Source organism: Sycon ciliatum, chromosome 7 (assembly GCF_964019385.1).
Source record: "Sycon ciliatum chromosome 7, ocSycCili1.1, whole genome shotgun sequence".
In the NCBI taxonomy this organism is placed as follows: domain Eukaryota; kingdom Metazoa; phylum Porifera; class Calcarea; order Leucosolenida; family Sycettidae; genus Sycon; species Sycon ciliatum.
In genome coordinates this window covers 29181898-29194090 of record NC_088649.1, presented here as the reverse complement: position 1 = coordinate 29194090, position 12193 = coordinate 29181898, and the positions used below count along the sequence as shown (strand labels likewise).

The following is a 12193-nucleotide window of genomic DNA, read 5'->3' as shown; positions in this document are numbered from 1 at the left end:
AACCTTCCAAGTTGGAAGGCGGTCGGTTAGCGCTACGGAGATTTGTTGAAGCTAGGTGTCAGGACGTCGAATGTCTCAGTACTCTGTCAGTGTTGTGCCTAGTTATTGCACTTTCTGACTGTAGTATAGTATCATGTTACAGTGATGGAGAGTTACTCTTAACTTGTATCCATATGTCCTTTTCTCTTCTAGACTTAGAGAAGTACAGGAACAATAACTGTAATGCATGATACTAGCAAACACTTTAGTGAGATCCATGCACGAGTGCACTGTGTGTGTGTGTGTGTTTTTTTCTCCCTCAGTCATTTTTTATCTTTTTCTCTCCTTTTTGTTTCTCTGCGAGGACGCAGGATTTTTTTTCGAGTAGGGGAGGTATGTTAGGCCAGCAAGTCATTAATTCATATTCATTAGTTCATGCATTATTCATTTGCCTGGGTAGCTACTTGCGCGCCCATGTTTGCCATAGCTACCCAGGCCCTTTTATATTGCGTTGCCTCTCTCTTCAATAAGCTCGCTCTCTTCAGATCTCCTTCTCACTCTTCAATGTAGTCGTTCCGTTCGTCCTGGTCACTTGTCTCGTCGTCTATAATAAAGGTCGTTCCATTAACCTACCTGTTCTCGTTGTCAGTTGTGTTAGTAAGTAAGAAACCTCTCTTGGTCTACATATACATGTAGGTAATATACTCTTTGCGGGGTTTGCAGCTCTTTATAAAAATACTTTGCTTCACGGAAACGCATTTCATTGCGAAAAGCTGCGCTTCGGTCCTCTGACCTGTGCTGATGAGCTCTAACAGAGCAAAACAGTTATTTTTATTTATTTATTTATTTCTGCACCTTGTGGCATGTCAAGACAGACAATTGAATGGAGGAGAGGGTGAGACCAACCACGGAAGAAGAGAAAAAAAGAAAATGAAGAGCACGTACACAAAGTGGGAAGGGATTAGCAACTTAAAAAGCAATGGGATGCTCAGCGAGCTATGCAGCGGAAGTGGTGACTGTGACTTTGTTTACTGGGAGATACTGAAGTGCTGTCTGACGAGGGTACGGAATTTGGGCATATCTGGGGCTTGTCTAACACTGGGAGGCAGTTGGAGCCACATGGAGTAGGAGGAAAAGAAAGGGGAATTTACGAATAGGGTAGACCTAGCTAGGGGGAGACGAACGCAGCTTCGGGTGGTGCCACCTGAATTGAACCAATTAAGGGACTGTAAATGAGCAGGGTGCTGGTCAAGAAAAATTGAATGTGCCAGGGTGCACTTGGAAGCATCAAGGTAATGTTGCAGAGTGGTAGTGGATGCAGCAGCATACAAGTCTAGATTTGTGATATAACGATCAGTACGAAATATGATGCGCAGTATACGGCGATGGAGAACTTCTAATTTACCTATGTGGGTTTTGTTAATGGTGGACCAGGCAGGGAAGCCGTACGTGAAGAGGGGAAGAATGTATGATTTACTTGGTCCGTTTCATCGCAATTGTCGCTTATCTATCGCAACTAAGAACAGGAGTTTTTTTACCGCTCTGTAAAATTTCCAATACGCATAGTGAAGAAGCATGATACAGGATTCCTGTCCGCCACAAGAAATAAGTTCAGCGATGGAATCTGATGAAGCAAGTCGAAGAAAGGAATTAAGGTTACAAAAAATGTACAACAGAAAACAGCGACGGAGCGCCTTCTTGCACTCACGCTTTAGTTTATCCGACTCTGGCTCTGTATCACTCGAGCTGATGTCACTTGAGCTGACATTCACTGGTGTGTATCTGCTGGCGTAGAGTATCTCTTGCTTTCTCCGCTTGGCGTATAGCAGCGATGGGAAAGGAACAGTCGCGGCTGTCACTTTGGCACTTGGAGCAACGTGGGCAGCGTGACCCGTGTGTCACTACAGTACTGTCTGCTTCAACAATGTTTTTGAATCAGGCACACATCCCTCTCCAGACAGCTGTCATACGCTCTGCTGGATACGCTGACCACGACTCTTGTACTGCCGCTGCCAGGTCGGACAATGTCTTCTTGATCTTTGCCACCATCTCGCCATCACTGGCATCAGTTTGCAGGCTTGCAAAGAATACCAGGTCATTGCAGTTCAAACATTGCAGTTCAAACAACTGAGCTGGCTGGCCTGGCCGTGACTGTCACGCTCTCCAGGTCAGGATGTCGATTTCCCCTGCTACAGTTCCGGTCTTTGAGCTGCGCTTGGCTTTTCGCTGCAGTGAATGTGTGCATTCACTGCAGTGCATTCACTGCAGTGAAAAGTTTCCCACTTTCCCATCAAAATTGTATGAATCGCGATGCCACTGGCGCTAGTCGCGATGGTTTTTTTTCTTTCTGGTCTCCTTTGATCTTGCCATCACAACCTCCCAAACGAATGTGAGTTAGATATCGAGATCGGACTGGGTTTTACCTGTCAAAAGGTGCGTGGGAGATAAGCGACAATTGCGATGAAACGGACCAAGTATAAAAATTAATCCTGCAATTTTGGGGCAAATGGGACAAGTGACTTGACATTATGCCGACAGATCGGCATACTTTGGACGACACATGATCAGCATGGTGAGACCAGGAGAGGGCTGAATGTATGACAATGCCAAGGTGTTTATGGTGGGGCGCTACAGAGATAGGGGACCGGAATCATCGGGAAAGTGGAAGATGGGCACTGGATCTGTGGGAGGGGGAAAAAAGGAGGAGCTCGGTTTTGGTCACATTTGGCTTAAGGAACCAAGTGCTCATCCAGTGAACAATGTCGTTGATACAGGTCTGAACTTTGGGGTACAGGGTGGCGTGAGATGGGGAGGAAGCAAGGACAGTGGTATCATCTGCAAATAAGGAAATATTGGGAATTGAATAGGGGAGGTCATTAACGTATGTGAGGAAGAGCAGGGGACCCTAAATGGAGCCCTGGGGCACTCCAGATGTCACAGACTCGGGGTCAGATAAGGTTCCATTTACTGTGACGCACTGATTCCGGTCCAAGAGGTAGCTAGTTATCCAGGCGAGTAGGGAGCCGGAGACACCATGGGCACGAAGTTTGGCGATCAGGCCCTTGTGCCACACGGTGTCGAAGGCCTTGGAGAGGTCGAAGAAACAGATGCAGGAGACGTGCCGCTGGTCTTTTAGGGAGCAGAGGTCTAGGATTATGCGGGACAATTGCAGGGATGTGTTGTCCTTACGGCGGAAGCCAGATTGTGCGGGGTGGAGAAGAGGGGAGATATGGTCGTACAAGCGGTCGTACACTATTCTCTCTAGCAGCTTGGAGACGCAGGACAGGAGGGAGATTGGTCGGTAATTAGACGGGTTGCTCTTGTCGCCTTTATTTTTGTACACTGGAATGACAGTGGCTGACTTCCATCGTGACGGGAATGTGCCGGAGGAGAGGGAAAGGTTAAAAAGAATGGAGAGTGGGCGGGCAATTGAGTAGCTCAGTTTCCTGAGGATCTCATTGGTGATCCTATCAGCTCCGGGGGATTTGTTCAGAGGCAGTCTTGCAATATACTTGTGGACAGTCGATGAGGTGATGATCAGGGAGTGCAATGTAGTTGCTGGAGGAGGTATGGAGGAAATAGTGGGAATAGGAGCATCGGGGTCAACCTGTAAGCCAGCACTGACGAAGTGGCGGTTCAATAAGTTACCAATGGATGTCGGAGAGGTGCTTGTTCGACCATTGGGGCCCACCATCTTCGAAGGTATGACCCGGGCGCTGGTAGGATTTCGCAGTTGACGAATGAGCACAGGGAGGGATGGGAGGCGAGGGTTTGTGGGAGACATCGTGGCACGGAGGTTGCGGATGTAGCAGCGATGGCAGGATCTGGAAAGGCATTTTACATAGTTACGTTGGTGTTTGTATTTGTTGAAATTTGTAGGGGATGGGTATTTCCGGTAGATGCTGTAGAGATCGCTCTTGACTTTAATAGCTGATTTCAGTGATGGAGTCATCCAGGGGCAGGGTTTGTGGCGTGATTTCCGACGAGGAGGTGAGGATCTTCCTATATATAGGTCCAAGGCACCTTCAAGGATGTCAGTGAATGCGGAGACAGCCGTGTCGATGCAGTGGGAGGCAAGGACCTGAGACCAGGGTACATCTGCGAGAAAAACATTCATGGCATTCCACATATTATCCGTGGCACTCAGGACATTGTATTTTTGCGTGGATGGTGGGCTACGACAGGTGCTGGCTGCTGTGGGGGAAGACTTTGAGGAGGAGAACTCAGCCAGCAGGACGGCATGGTCTGATGCACCAAGAGGAGCCAGGTGTTGAATGTGGTTGAGTTGGTTAGGGATGTTGCTCGCGATAAGATCTAGACAGCTGCCAAGTCCATTCGAGCGGAGGTGGGTGGGAAAGGTTACCGATTGGGTCAAATTATAGCATGAGAAGAGGTTGTCAAGACTCAGACCTTGTGCATCCGTTTGGTCAGTTGAGCACCAGCCGGAATACCTACAGTTGAAGTCGCCTGATATCACAAGGGCTTCGGGCTTCCTTTGAGTTGATTGCAGGGCTATTTGGAGGCGGTCGAGAAAAGTCGAGAAGTCATCTGTCGACGGGGAAGGAGCACGGTAGATACAGGCTACTGTTAGGTGGGTTGTTGGCAGGTCAGAAGGTGAGACAAGCTTATGTTCAGCGAATGTAAGCCGAAGTGCTAGCGCTTCCAAGCCCGGTTGCTGAAAATCCGGTAGCTGATCAATGGAAGTACACAGACCTTCACGAACTAAGATTAGAACTCCTCCGTACCCCCTGTGTGGGTCACGGTTCTGTCTATTTTCTAAAACAGGTCGGTCTCGACGGAAGCATTCATAGTGTGGCACGTGGAAAGCTTGTGTGGGAGTTAGCCAGGTCTCTGTGATGCATACAACGCTGGGTGTGTGATCCTCACAGATTTGAATGAGTTCGCCAGACTTGTTTGCTATGGAGCGAGCATTAAGGACACAGATTGTAAGTCGGTGAGTAGCAGCATGTACAGAATGGGGGAAGAAAGGTGGGGCAAGAGCGTTGAGAGGCGCAGGGGTTGAAGTGGAAGAGGAGGGATAAAGGCTATGCATTGGAAGCTGGCTTCGTCACTTTGGGGCTGTCCCCAAAGCGCCACTTGCGCACTGAGTGGCTGATGGCTTCTGGCCAGAAGGCTCTGTCTAGTACACGCTCTTCATGTTCTGCAGCCACATTGACTCTGGCATACGATGTGCCAAGGTATTTGACTCCATGGCGGAGCAATTTAATACCTCCACGTCCCTCGCTTCGCACCAGTCTCTGATGGAGTGAGCGTTGCAACCGCTGTTGATGCTTCCAACGTAGAGCACAAGTTTGTTGATGGGCACCACCCCTGTCAGGACGCACGGATCAGCAGGTTCCGTGTTAGGTGATTCCTTCACGTACCGAGAGGTTATAGTAGCCCGCAGAGCTTTGGATACGCTGTCCGTGATTGTGTCCTGCCGTCCTTTTCGTCTATGGTTCACCTCTTTCCACGTGTTCTGTGTCGGCTCTGTACTACATATGCCAGTGACCCCTGCTTCACAGCATTGTGTGTTGGCTGTGTGGACTGTACAACTACAAGTATCACTGGTGCATGCAGCACACATTTGGCTTTGTTGCGCAGGCTGGGTCTTGGTGCTACTTGGACTTGTACCTTGTGGTGTTGCAGCATGATGGGTGCGTACGGTATTACTGTAGGACTTCGCAGCTGGAGGTCCCGTACCCACGTTTTGTTGGGATGTGTACGTGGGTACGGTGTGTGGTAAGGGGTCAGGGATGGAAGACTTCTGTTCACGAAGCTCTACTACTTCACGCCTCAGCTCTTGGATTTCCAATTTCAGGGCCAACATTGTGCTGTCTCTATCTTCCCTCGACATAACAATTTCCTTGGACAAGGTTGAAACACATGATACAAGGCTAGACAATTGTTCCAACGTACCGTTTGGACTTGCTGGCTGCGGCAGCACTCCCACGCCTATCTTCTGGAGTTCTTTGACGAGTTCCGGGCGAGAAAGGCTTGAGGGTTGGTCTACTGATTTCCGCTCGCCCAGGTCAATTAGGTCCTTGAATCCCACCAGGGCTAGGTCTAGATTCTCATCAAGTGACATCGTAAGGTACACAAAGGTTTGGTCACTGCTTAAGAGATGCTGTAGGAGTGCCGCTGAGGCTGATCCTCAGAGCACGAAAACCGCCAACCGTCCCCAAAAACTTCAAAAGTCCACAGACTTGAGTAGGTAATATAGCAGCCAGCAAGTACAAAAAGCGAAGTTTGCTCCTTCGCAATGTGTATTATCTATATACGCGTTGATATTATTAAGGTGTCTCATACCCAAATCGGAAAAAATTAATAAAAAAGGCCGGATCAATTTTTTTTTTAATTGGACAGCTCTTTAATTCTACCAGTATAATGTCAGTCCCGAAAAATAGGAAGAATTGAAACACTTTTTCATAGTCAACATCTGATTTGAAATTTCTGGTATTTTGGAGTATGTTACACAAACACACATCCCAGCATTTTGCCTCTACTGTTGTATTGTTCAGACTAAAATAATGTAGTAGTTTTCTTTTCAGGTATCTGAGTGGTTATTTCTGCGGTCAAGCCAAGCCGAATTGGGTGGCTGGGCTTTCCTTTCAGGGTTCTTGGCTGCCCATACAAACAAACTCGGAGCCTGGTCAGAACTCTCCGTCATGTCAGGAGACCTTGCGGAAGTGGCGCATGGTCAGTGACGAGTCATCTGTACTGCTGGATATTCGGAAGGTGGACATGCAGATTCATGTCGAGCCAGAACTGGTGTGCTATCAGACAGTGATCTGGAAGGGCCAACTCTACACCGTCACACATATGGCTTTTGGTTTAGCTATTGCGCCCAAATTTATGGACATCATTGTTCAGTGGATTCTGCGGCACCACTAAAACGTGGATAACTACTTTGACGATATATTGACGCCGCAGATTGAAGCAGATGAAGTCGCCACCGACTTGCATCGCTATGGGCTAGACACCAAGCCGTCTGAGGATCTGCCGAGTTCCAGGGTCCTGGGTCTGCAGATATTGTCATCGTCGGGCAGACTGCAGTGGTCAAGACGCGGTGGCGTTGATCTTGCTGTGTCATGGCCATTGACCAAGCGTAGTCTGCTGAGCTGGTGTGGACGTGCAACTGGTCACTATCCAGTATGTTCCTGGCTTCGTCCGGCCTGCAGTGCGTTTAAGAGGATGTATTGCACAGGAGAGAACTGAGACGTGCCAGTTTCACCAGCAGTCGAGGCCTGCTGTAAAGAGCTCGCAGCAAGGCTTGACACGGAGGATCCCGTCCAAGGTGCTTGGAAGGTGTGATGCCTCACACATAGCTCTTGGTGTCTTGTAGGATATTGATGGTCAGGTGATTGAAGACGCATCGTGGTTGCGGCCCCGTACTGATCACAAGCACATCAATGTGGCTGAATTCGATGCTGTCGTGAAGGGCCTCAATCTCGCTCATGACTGGGGTGCCACTCGAATTCAAGTCAATACAGATTCGAAGACAGAGGCCAGCTGGTTGCAGCAGACTGTTCACGACCTGCAGCGCATGAAAACGAGTTGGTTGAATGCAACGATGATTCGACGTCGGCAGGAAATCATCGACGATCTCCTTGCAACAACGGATCTGACGGTGGACGTGCTGTGGGTTCCGTCGGCCAAGAACATTGCAGATCCCATCGTCCTGGGTAGAGCTGTTCAAAGGGACGGATGTTGTTTGTGTCGATGTTGCTGCTGCTTCTCCTGCCACTACTGACCGGCATCTTTCTGAAGGAGCAGAGTACCAGCTGAAGTGTCGTTTTGCTGATGGTGCGCTGTGGCAACTTGTTGAGGTCGGCCGGAGAGCGCAACGGTGTGGCCTTGTGGTTGATAAGGATCTTAAAATAATAAAATAAATGTCAAAAAGCTACAGTGCGATGACATCCACATTCACTCACACCATTTCAGTGTTGTGGGTGTGTTCATATGGCGTAAGCCAGTCAAGTGTCAGTCAGTTCGGCAGGAAGCGCGAGCAAGTCGTTTGGTGCAGCCATCTTCTTTGTCTTGTACCAGCTTGATCACCAAAACAATGAAAAAAGTTTGATTTGAGGATCGACCTATCAAACACTTTTGATACAGTGTGGCACCGTTGTTTGTTGGCCAAAGTCGCCTCCTTTAACATCGGTGGCAATGTTCGGCGGTGGATCGAAAGCTACCTATCCTGCCGGGTCCCACAGGTCAGGGTGTCCGGTTCGCTGTCCCAACAGCTCGAAGTATGTTCCGGTGTTCCACAGGGCTCAATACTTGGTCCTCTTCTCTTCTTGCTCTATGTAAATGACTTAACTTGCGTTCAAAATACCTCCCTGTATGCCAATGATACTACTCTTGTGGCATCTGAACTTTCCCTGCCCCTGGCGTGTAATTCTTTGCAGTCGGAAATTCGCTCAGTGGTTGAATGGATGCGTCTCTGGAAACTTTGACCTAATGCTGGAAAGACTGCCATATTGTGCATTCCACCTCATCCGCGTTCCGATCTTTCCTACATCGACCAGTACCTATTCCACTTTCCTGACGATCCCAATAGTTAGCCACCGCAAACACCTTGGAGTCATCTTTGACTCAGGCATGAGTTGGTCCCACCATCTGGAGTATCTCGAGCGCCGGACAAGTTCGGCTCTTGGTGTTCTATAGTCACATGAGCCATTCACCACTAGTCTGTCGTCGGGGTTTCTACCCCTCCTATATCTCACCCATAATTTTTTACTGTAGCATTGTGCAGTGCTGGAGCAGGAATGCCTACGCGGCTTGAGCAGCTGGGATCAATGTTTCCCACATGGATTGGACTGCAGTTCACACGGCGACCTGCAATGAGATGGTCAGATGTGCCAGAGGGTTGTCTGGGCGGCTTGTGGTAATACGATACCAGTCTGGTTTTCTGTGGGACTGGCTGGGCTGGGCTAGGGCTTGTACGAAGTTGTTGTACACTGGAGCTAGAGGGGGGTCCGGAAGATTGCAGCATAGCAGCATAGGATTGCGCACCATAGCCCGTGCTTGTCCCCGTTTCATCAAGTGACATATGTGCATGTGTTTGACCTTTTGCAAGTTGCATGGCTCTCGTAGCATGCAAGGCAGCCTCCCCGCTTTTTAGGACGGCTAACTCAGTCTGTACGACAACAAGATCAACTCTCAACTCCTGTACGTTCTTTTTCAAACCCACGACTCATGGCCAGCAATCGAGGACATATTAGAGTTGTAATTTTTGTACTCCTCCGAGGTGTGATTTTTGGCGTGCTGGGCCAAGCACAAGGAAGCCATCTGCAAAAAAAACTGCAGAAAATGGTTGTTGTTTGATCCTTTGGTGTAATCATTGTTTCTAGTCGAAGCTAGTTGCTGTTTGGAGCAGAAACGCTGAAATTGACTATTTTCTGCATGTACTCATACATGTACTCATGTACTCAGTCATGCAGTCTCACTCGTATTTTAGCTCTTTTTTCTGGAATGGATGCTGCTCTGCGCCCCTTGGTGAACATTTCCTGCGCTCGTGGAGCAGCTGAAAAGGACCACTGGTATGTCTGGTTCCTGGTTTGAAAGTGGAGAGTCGACTTTTGTGCCTTGAAAAAGGAGTAGAGAGCGATAAAGGTACGTCTGTGGCTTATTTTTGAGTGCTCCTCGTACATTTTTGATCGTGATAGAAATTCTCAGACCAAAGTCAGCGCGATGATGGCCATACAGTTTTCTTGTGGATTTTTTAGTTGTTTCATCTCGTATCTATGTCAGTATCGTGATGGTGAAGTGGAGAGGGTGATTTTCTTCCTCTAGGCTTCGTTCGGCCGACTTTGCTTCGTCCTCGTTGAAAAGTGATCCTGAAAAAAAGGTCGATTCGCAAAATTATGTTGATTTTGAATGTACGTGATGACATGCGATTGCTGGCTATGTTCTCTATTCGTCTCGTGGAATTTGGCCTCAATTCCCTTCATGGCGGTTATTTCCGCCTTCAACTCCCTTACTATATCTGTGAGGTCTGACAGGGCTGAGCACAGGCTCGCAACAGCATGATCGCTACCAGAGAGACTTACACCATTGTAGGTGGCGTCCTGCGATGCCCTCAGTGCAGCAACAAGTTCGGTCCTCGTGGCTTTCCTCCAGACGTCCAGATCACTGTGTCGGATGAGGTCCCTCAGCTCTGAGTCGATCAAGATAGCAATGTCTACTTTGTCAGTGGGCTTGTCAGCCATACTGGATACAAGGCAAAAAGAATTCTGAGGGCCAAAGGCCCAGGGAATAACGAAAAAAGGGGGGGGTACTTTCCGGAAGCTCCAAAAAAGGCTACCGCTCTCAACCGTGTAGAACGCCCTGATTTGCACTTCGTTTGTGTCGTGCGAGTCATACTCATATTATGCAGCTTAAAGTTTTAGAGGCAATCTTCATTCACTTGTGCAAGCCAGTGTTGTGTGTACAGAAGGAAAGTGTTATCACCCTCAAATTGTTTACGTAGTGTATGGTGCGAGTGTTTGAATTCTTTATTCTCGCGATGGCACCATCGCCAATATGAGAAAAATATATGAGAAGGTGAGATTGTGGGTTAAACAGTTGGAAAGTGATTTACATCACTTTGAACTTTACAAGTATGGGAGAGGGTGAGCGCTGCAGGAGCAGATTGAGTAAATCAGCAGTGAGCAGATTTCTTGTTAGAAAGCAGATCGGGAGAAGACGTCACAAATGCTAGCAGGGAGGGCATTGTTGTGAGTATGATTGTCCCCCTCCGTTCACACTTCCTTCCGTCTGTTCAGGTTCTTTCTTTGTTTTGCTGATGCTGATGATTCACATCTGCATTGTTCTTACCTGCTGAGCTTGCCCCCCATTGAATAGATGTAGTATTATCACCTTTTTTGTTTCGCTTTTTTTCACCTTCTTTCACTTTTATTTGTCCATATAAGATGAGTTCAAGTAGTTCCCATTCCATTGTTACGTAGATCCACTGATGATTGAAACAAGAAAACAGTTCTGAACGAATCCTCGCTTTCCCTTCCTTGTGTGCTTTGAAATAATCGTACAACATTTTACACATACATGTCGACATAATATATGAAATGCTTACTGTGCAATTAGTTGTCTTTGTAGCTATAATGATAATAATAATAATAATTGCAATTTCAAATTTGGACTTCACGGAGAATTTCAAATTTTTAGGAAATTAGAGGCCACATGCCAAGTACTGCTCTTTTCTCTCCGAAACTCAACACTTGCAAGCCAGATATGTAAGATATGTCAGTCACACCACCGGGACTCGAACCAGGGACCTTGCTATTCGCGAGCGATGCTCTAACCAACTGAGCTACAGTATGACTCTTATCCACAGTGATGGTAAATCTATCCTTCTTCGATCGATCCACATCTGGCTTGCAACATACTGGCAACTCACACCAATCAATTTTTTTTTTTTTTAAATCGATTCTGGCTTCCAGGGCAAATTGTAAACCTTGGGAAAAGCCCGAAACCTGGCCGAAATTCTAACTCCTTAACAGCTGATCCAATTGTTCCGAAACCTTCACAGAACAATTTGCCGTGCCCTAACAAGCCCTTACTTTGTTGTCCAATTTTCCCTTATCTTCATACTTTTTAAGACCAAAACCTGATTGCTAATCATTTTGAAACGGACTGCAGGAGCACGGTTTACTGAATCCAATATTGGCTGACGAGTGCGGTGACCAAAAAACATTATAGTCAAACATAATGGCCGTATAGATTTCGTTCAAATTTTGCAAAGGTATATCTCATCTCTTTGCATCCAACACGGAGTTCCACCTGGAAAGGTCTTCCACGAGCGGCGTCAGATTCAGGTCATAACGGGTACATGAGATCAATCACCGAGATGCCATATCCCGAAATCCCATTAGCCACATCGCAAAAGAACAGAACTATGACAAAAACGCCTTTTTATGGTACATGCAGAACGTGACTTACAGTGATTCAAATTTGGTTGTGGCTTTGAACAGCCCGGCAGGTAGGCGAACAAGTTGATTACCTGTCAAATCCCTGGGAGAACAAAGTAGAATTTTGATAGGATGTATAATCCTGGAAGAATTTCTTATTACTTTATTTTGCGTGCTAGTTTGTAGGTAGAGTGTGTGGATTACAGTAAGGGCTGCGTCCTACCCGCCTATGTAGTTTCACACAAAGTGTGAGTTACGAAGTCTGAAGAAAATGTTGAACGGTTTCTGCTGGGATGACCACTACA

General features: G+C 47.5%; 1 protein-coding gene across 3 annotated transcripts in view; it reads right to left on the bottom strand.

Annotated features, from left to right (window-relative positions):
• LOC135820651 (slit homolog 1 protein-like) overlaps positions 1-12193 on the bottom strand; it is a 120243-nt gene that overhangs the window by 17206 nt on the left and 90844 nt on the right. For all 3 annotated transcript variants that reach the window (XM_065333677.1, XM_065333679.1, XM_065333678.1), the window contains one exon: positions 11920-11991. In XM_065333677.1, the coding sequence (XP_065189749.1) occupies positions 11920-11991 (72 nt within the window). The remainder of the gene's footprint in view (positions 1-11919; positions 11992-12193) is intronic.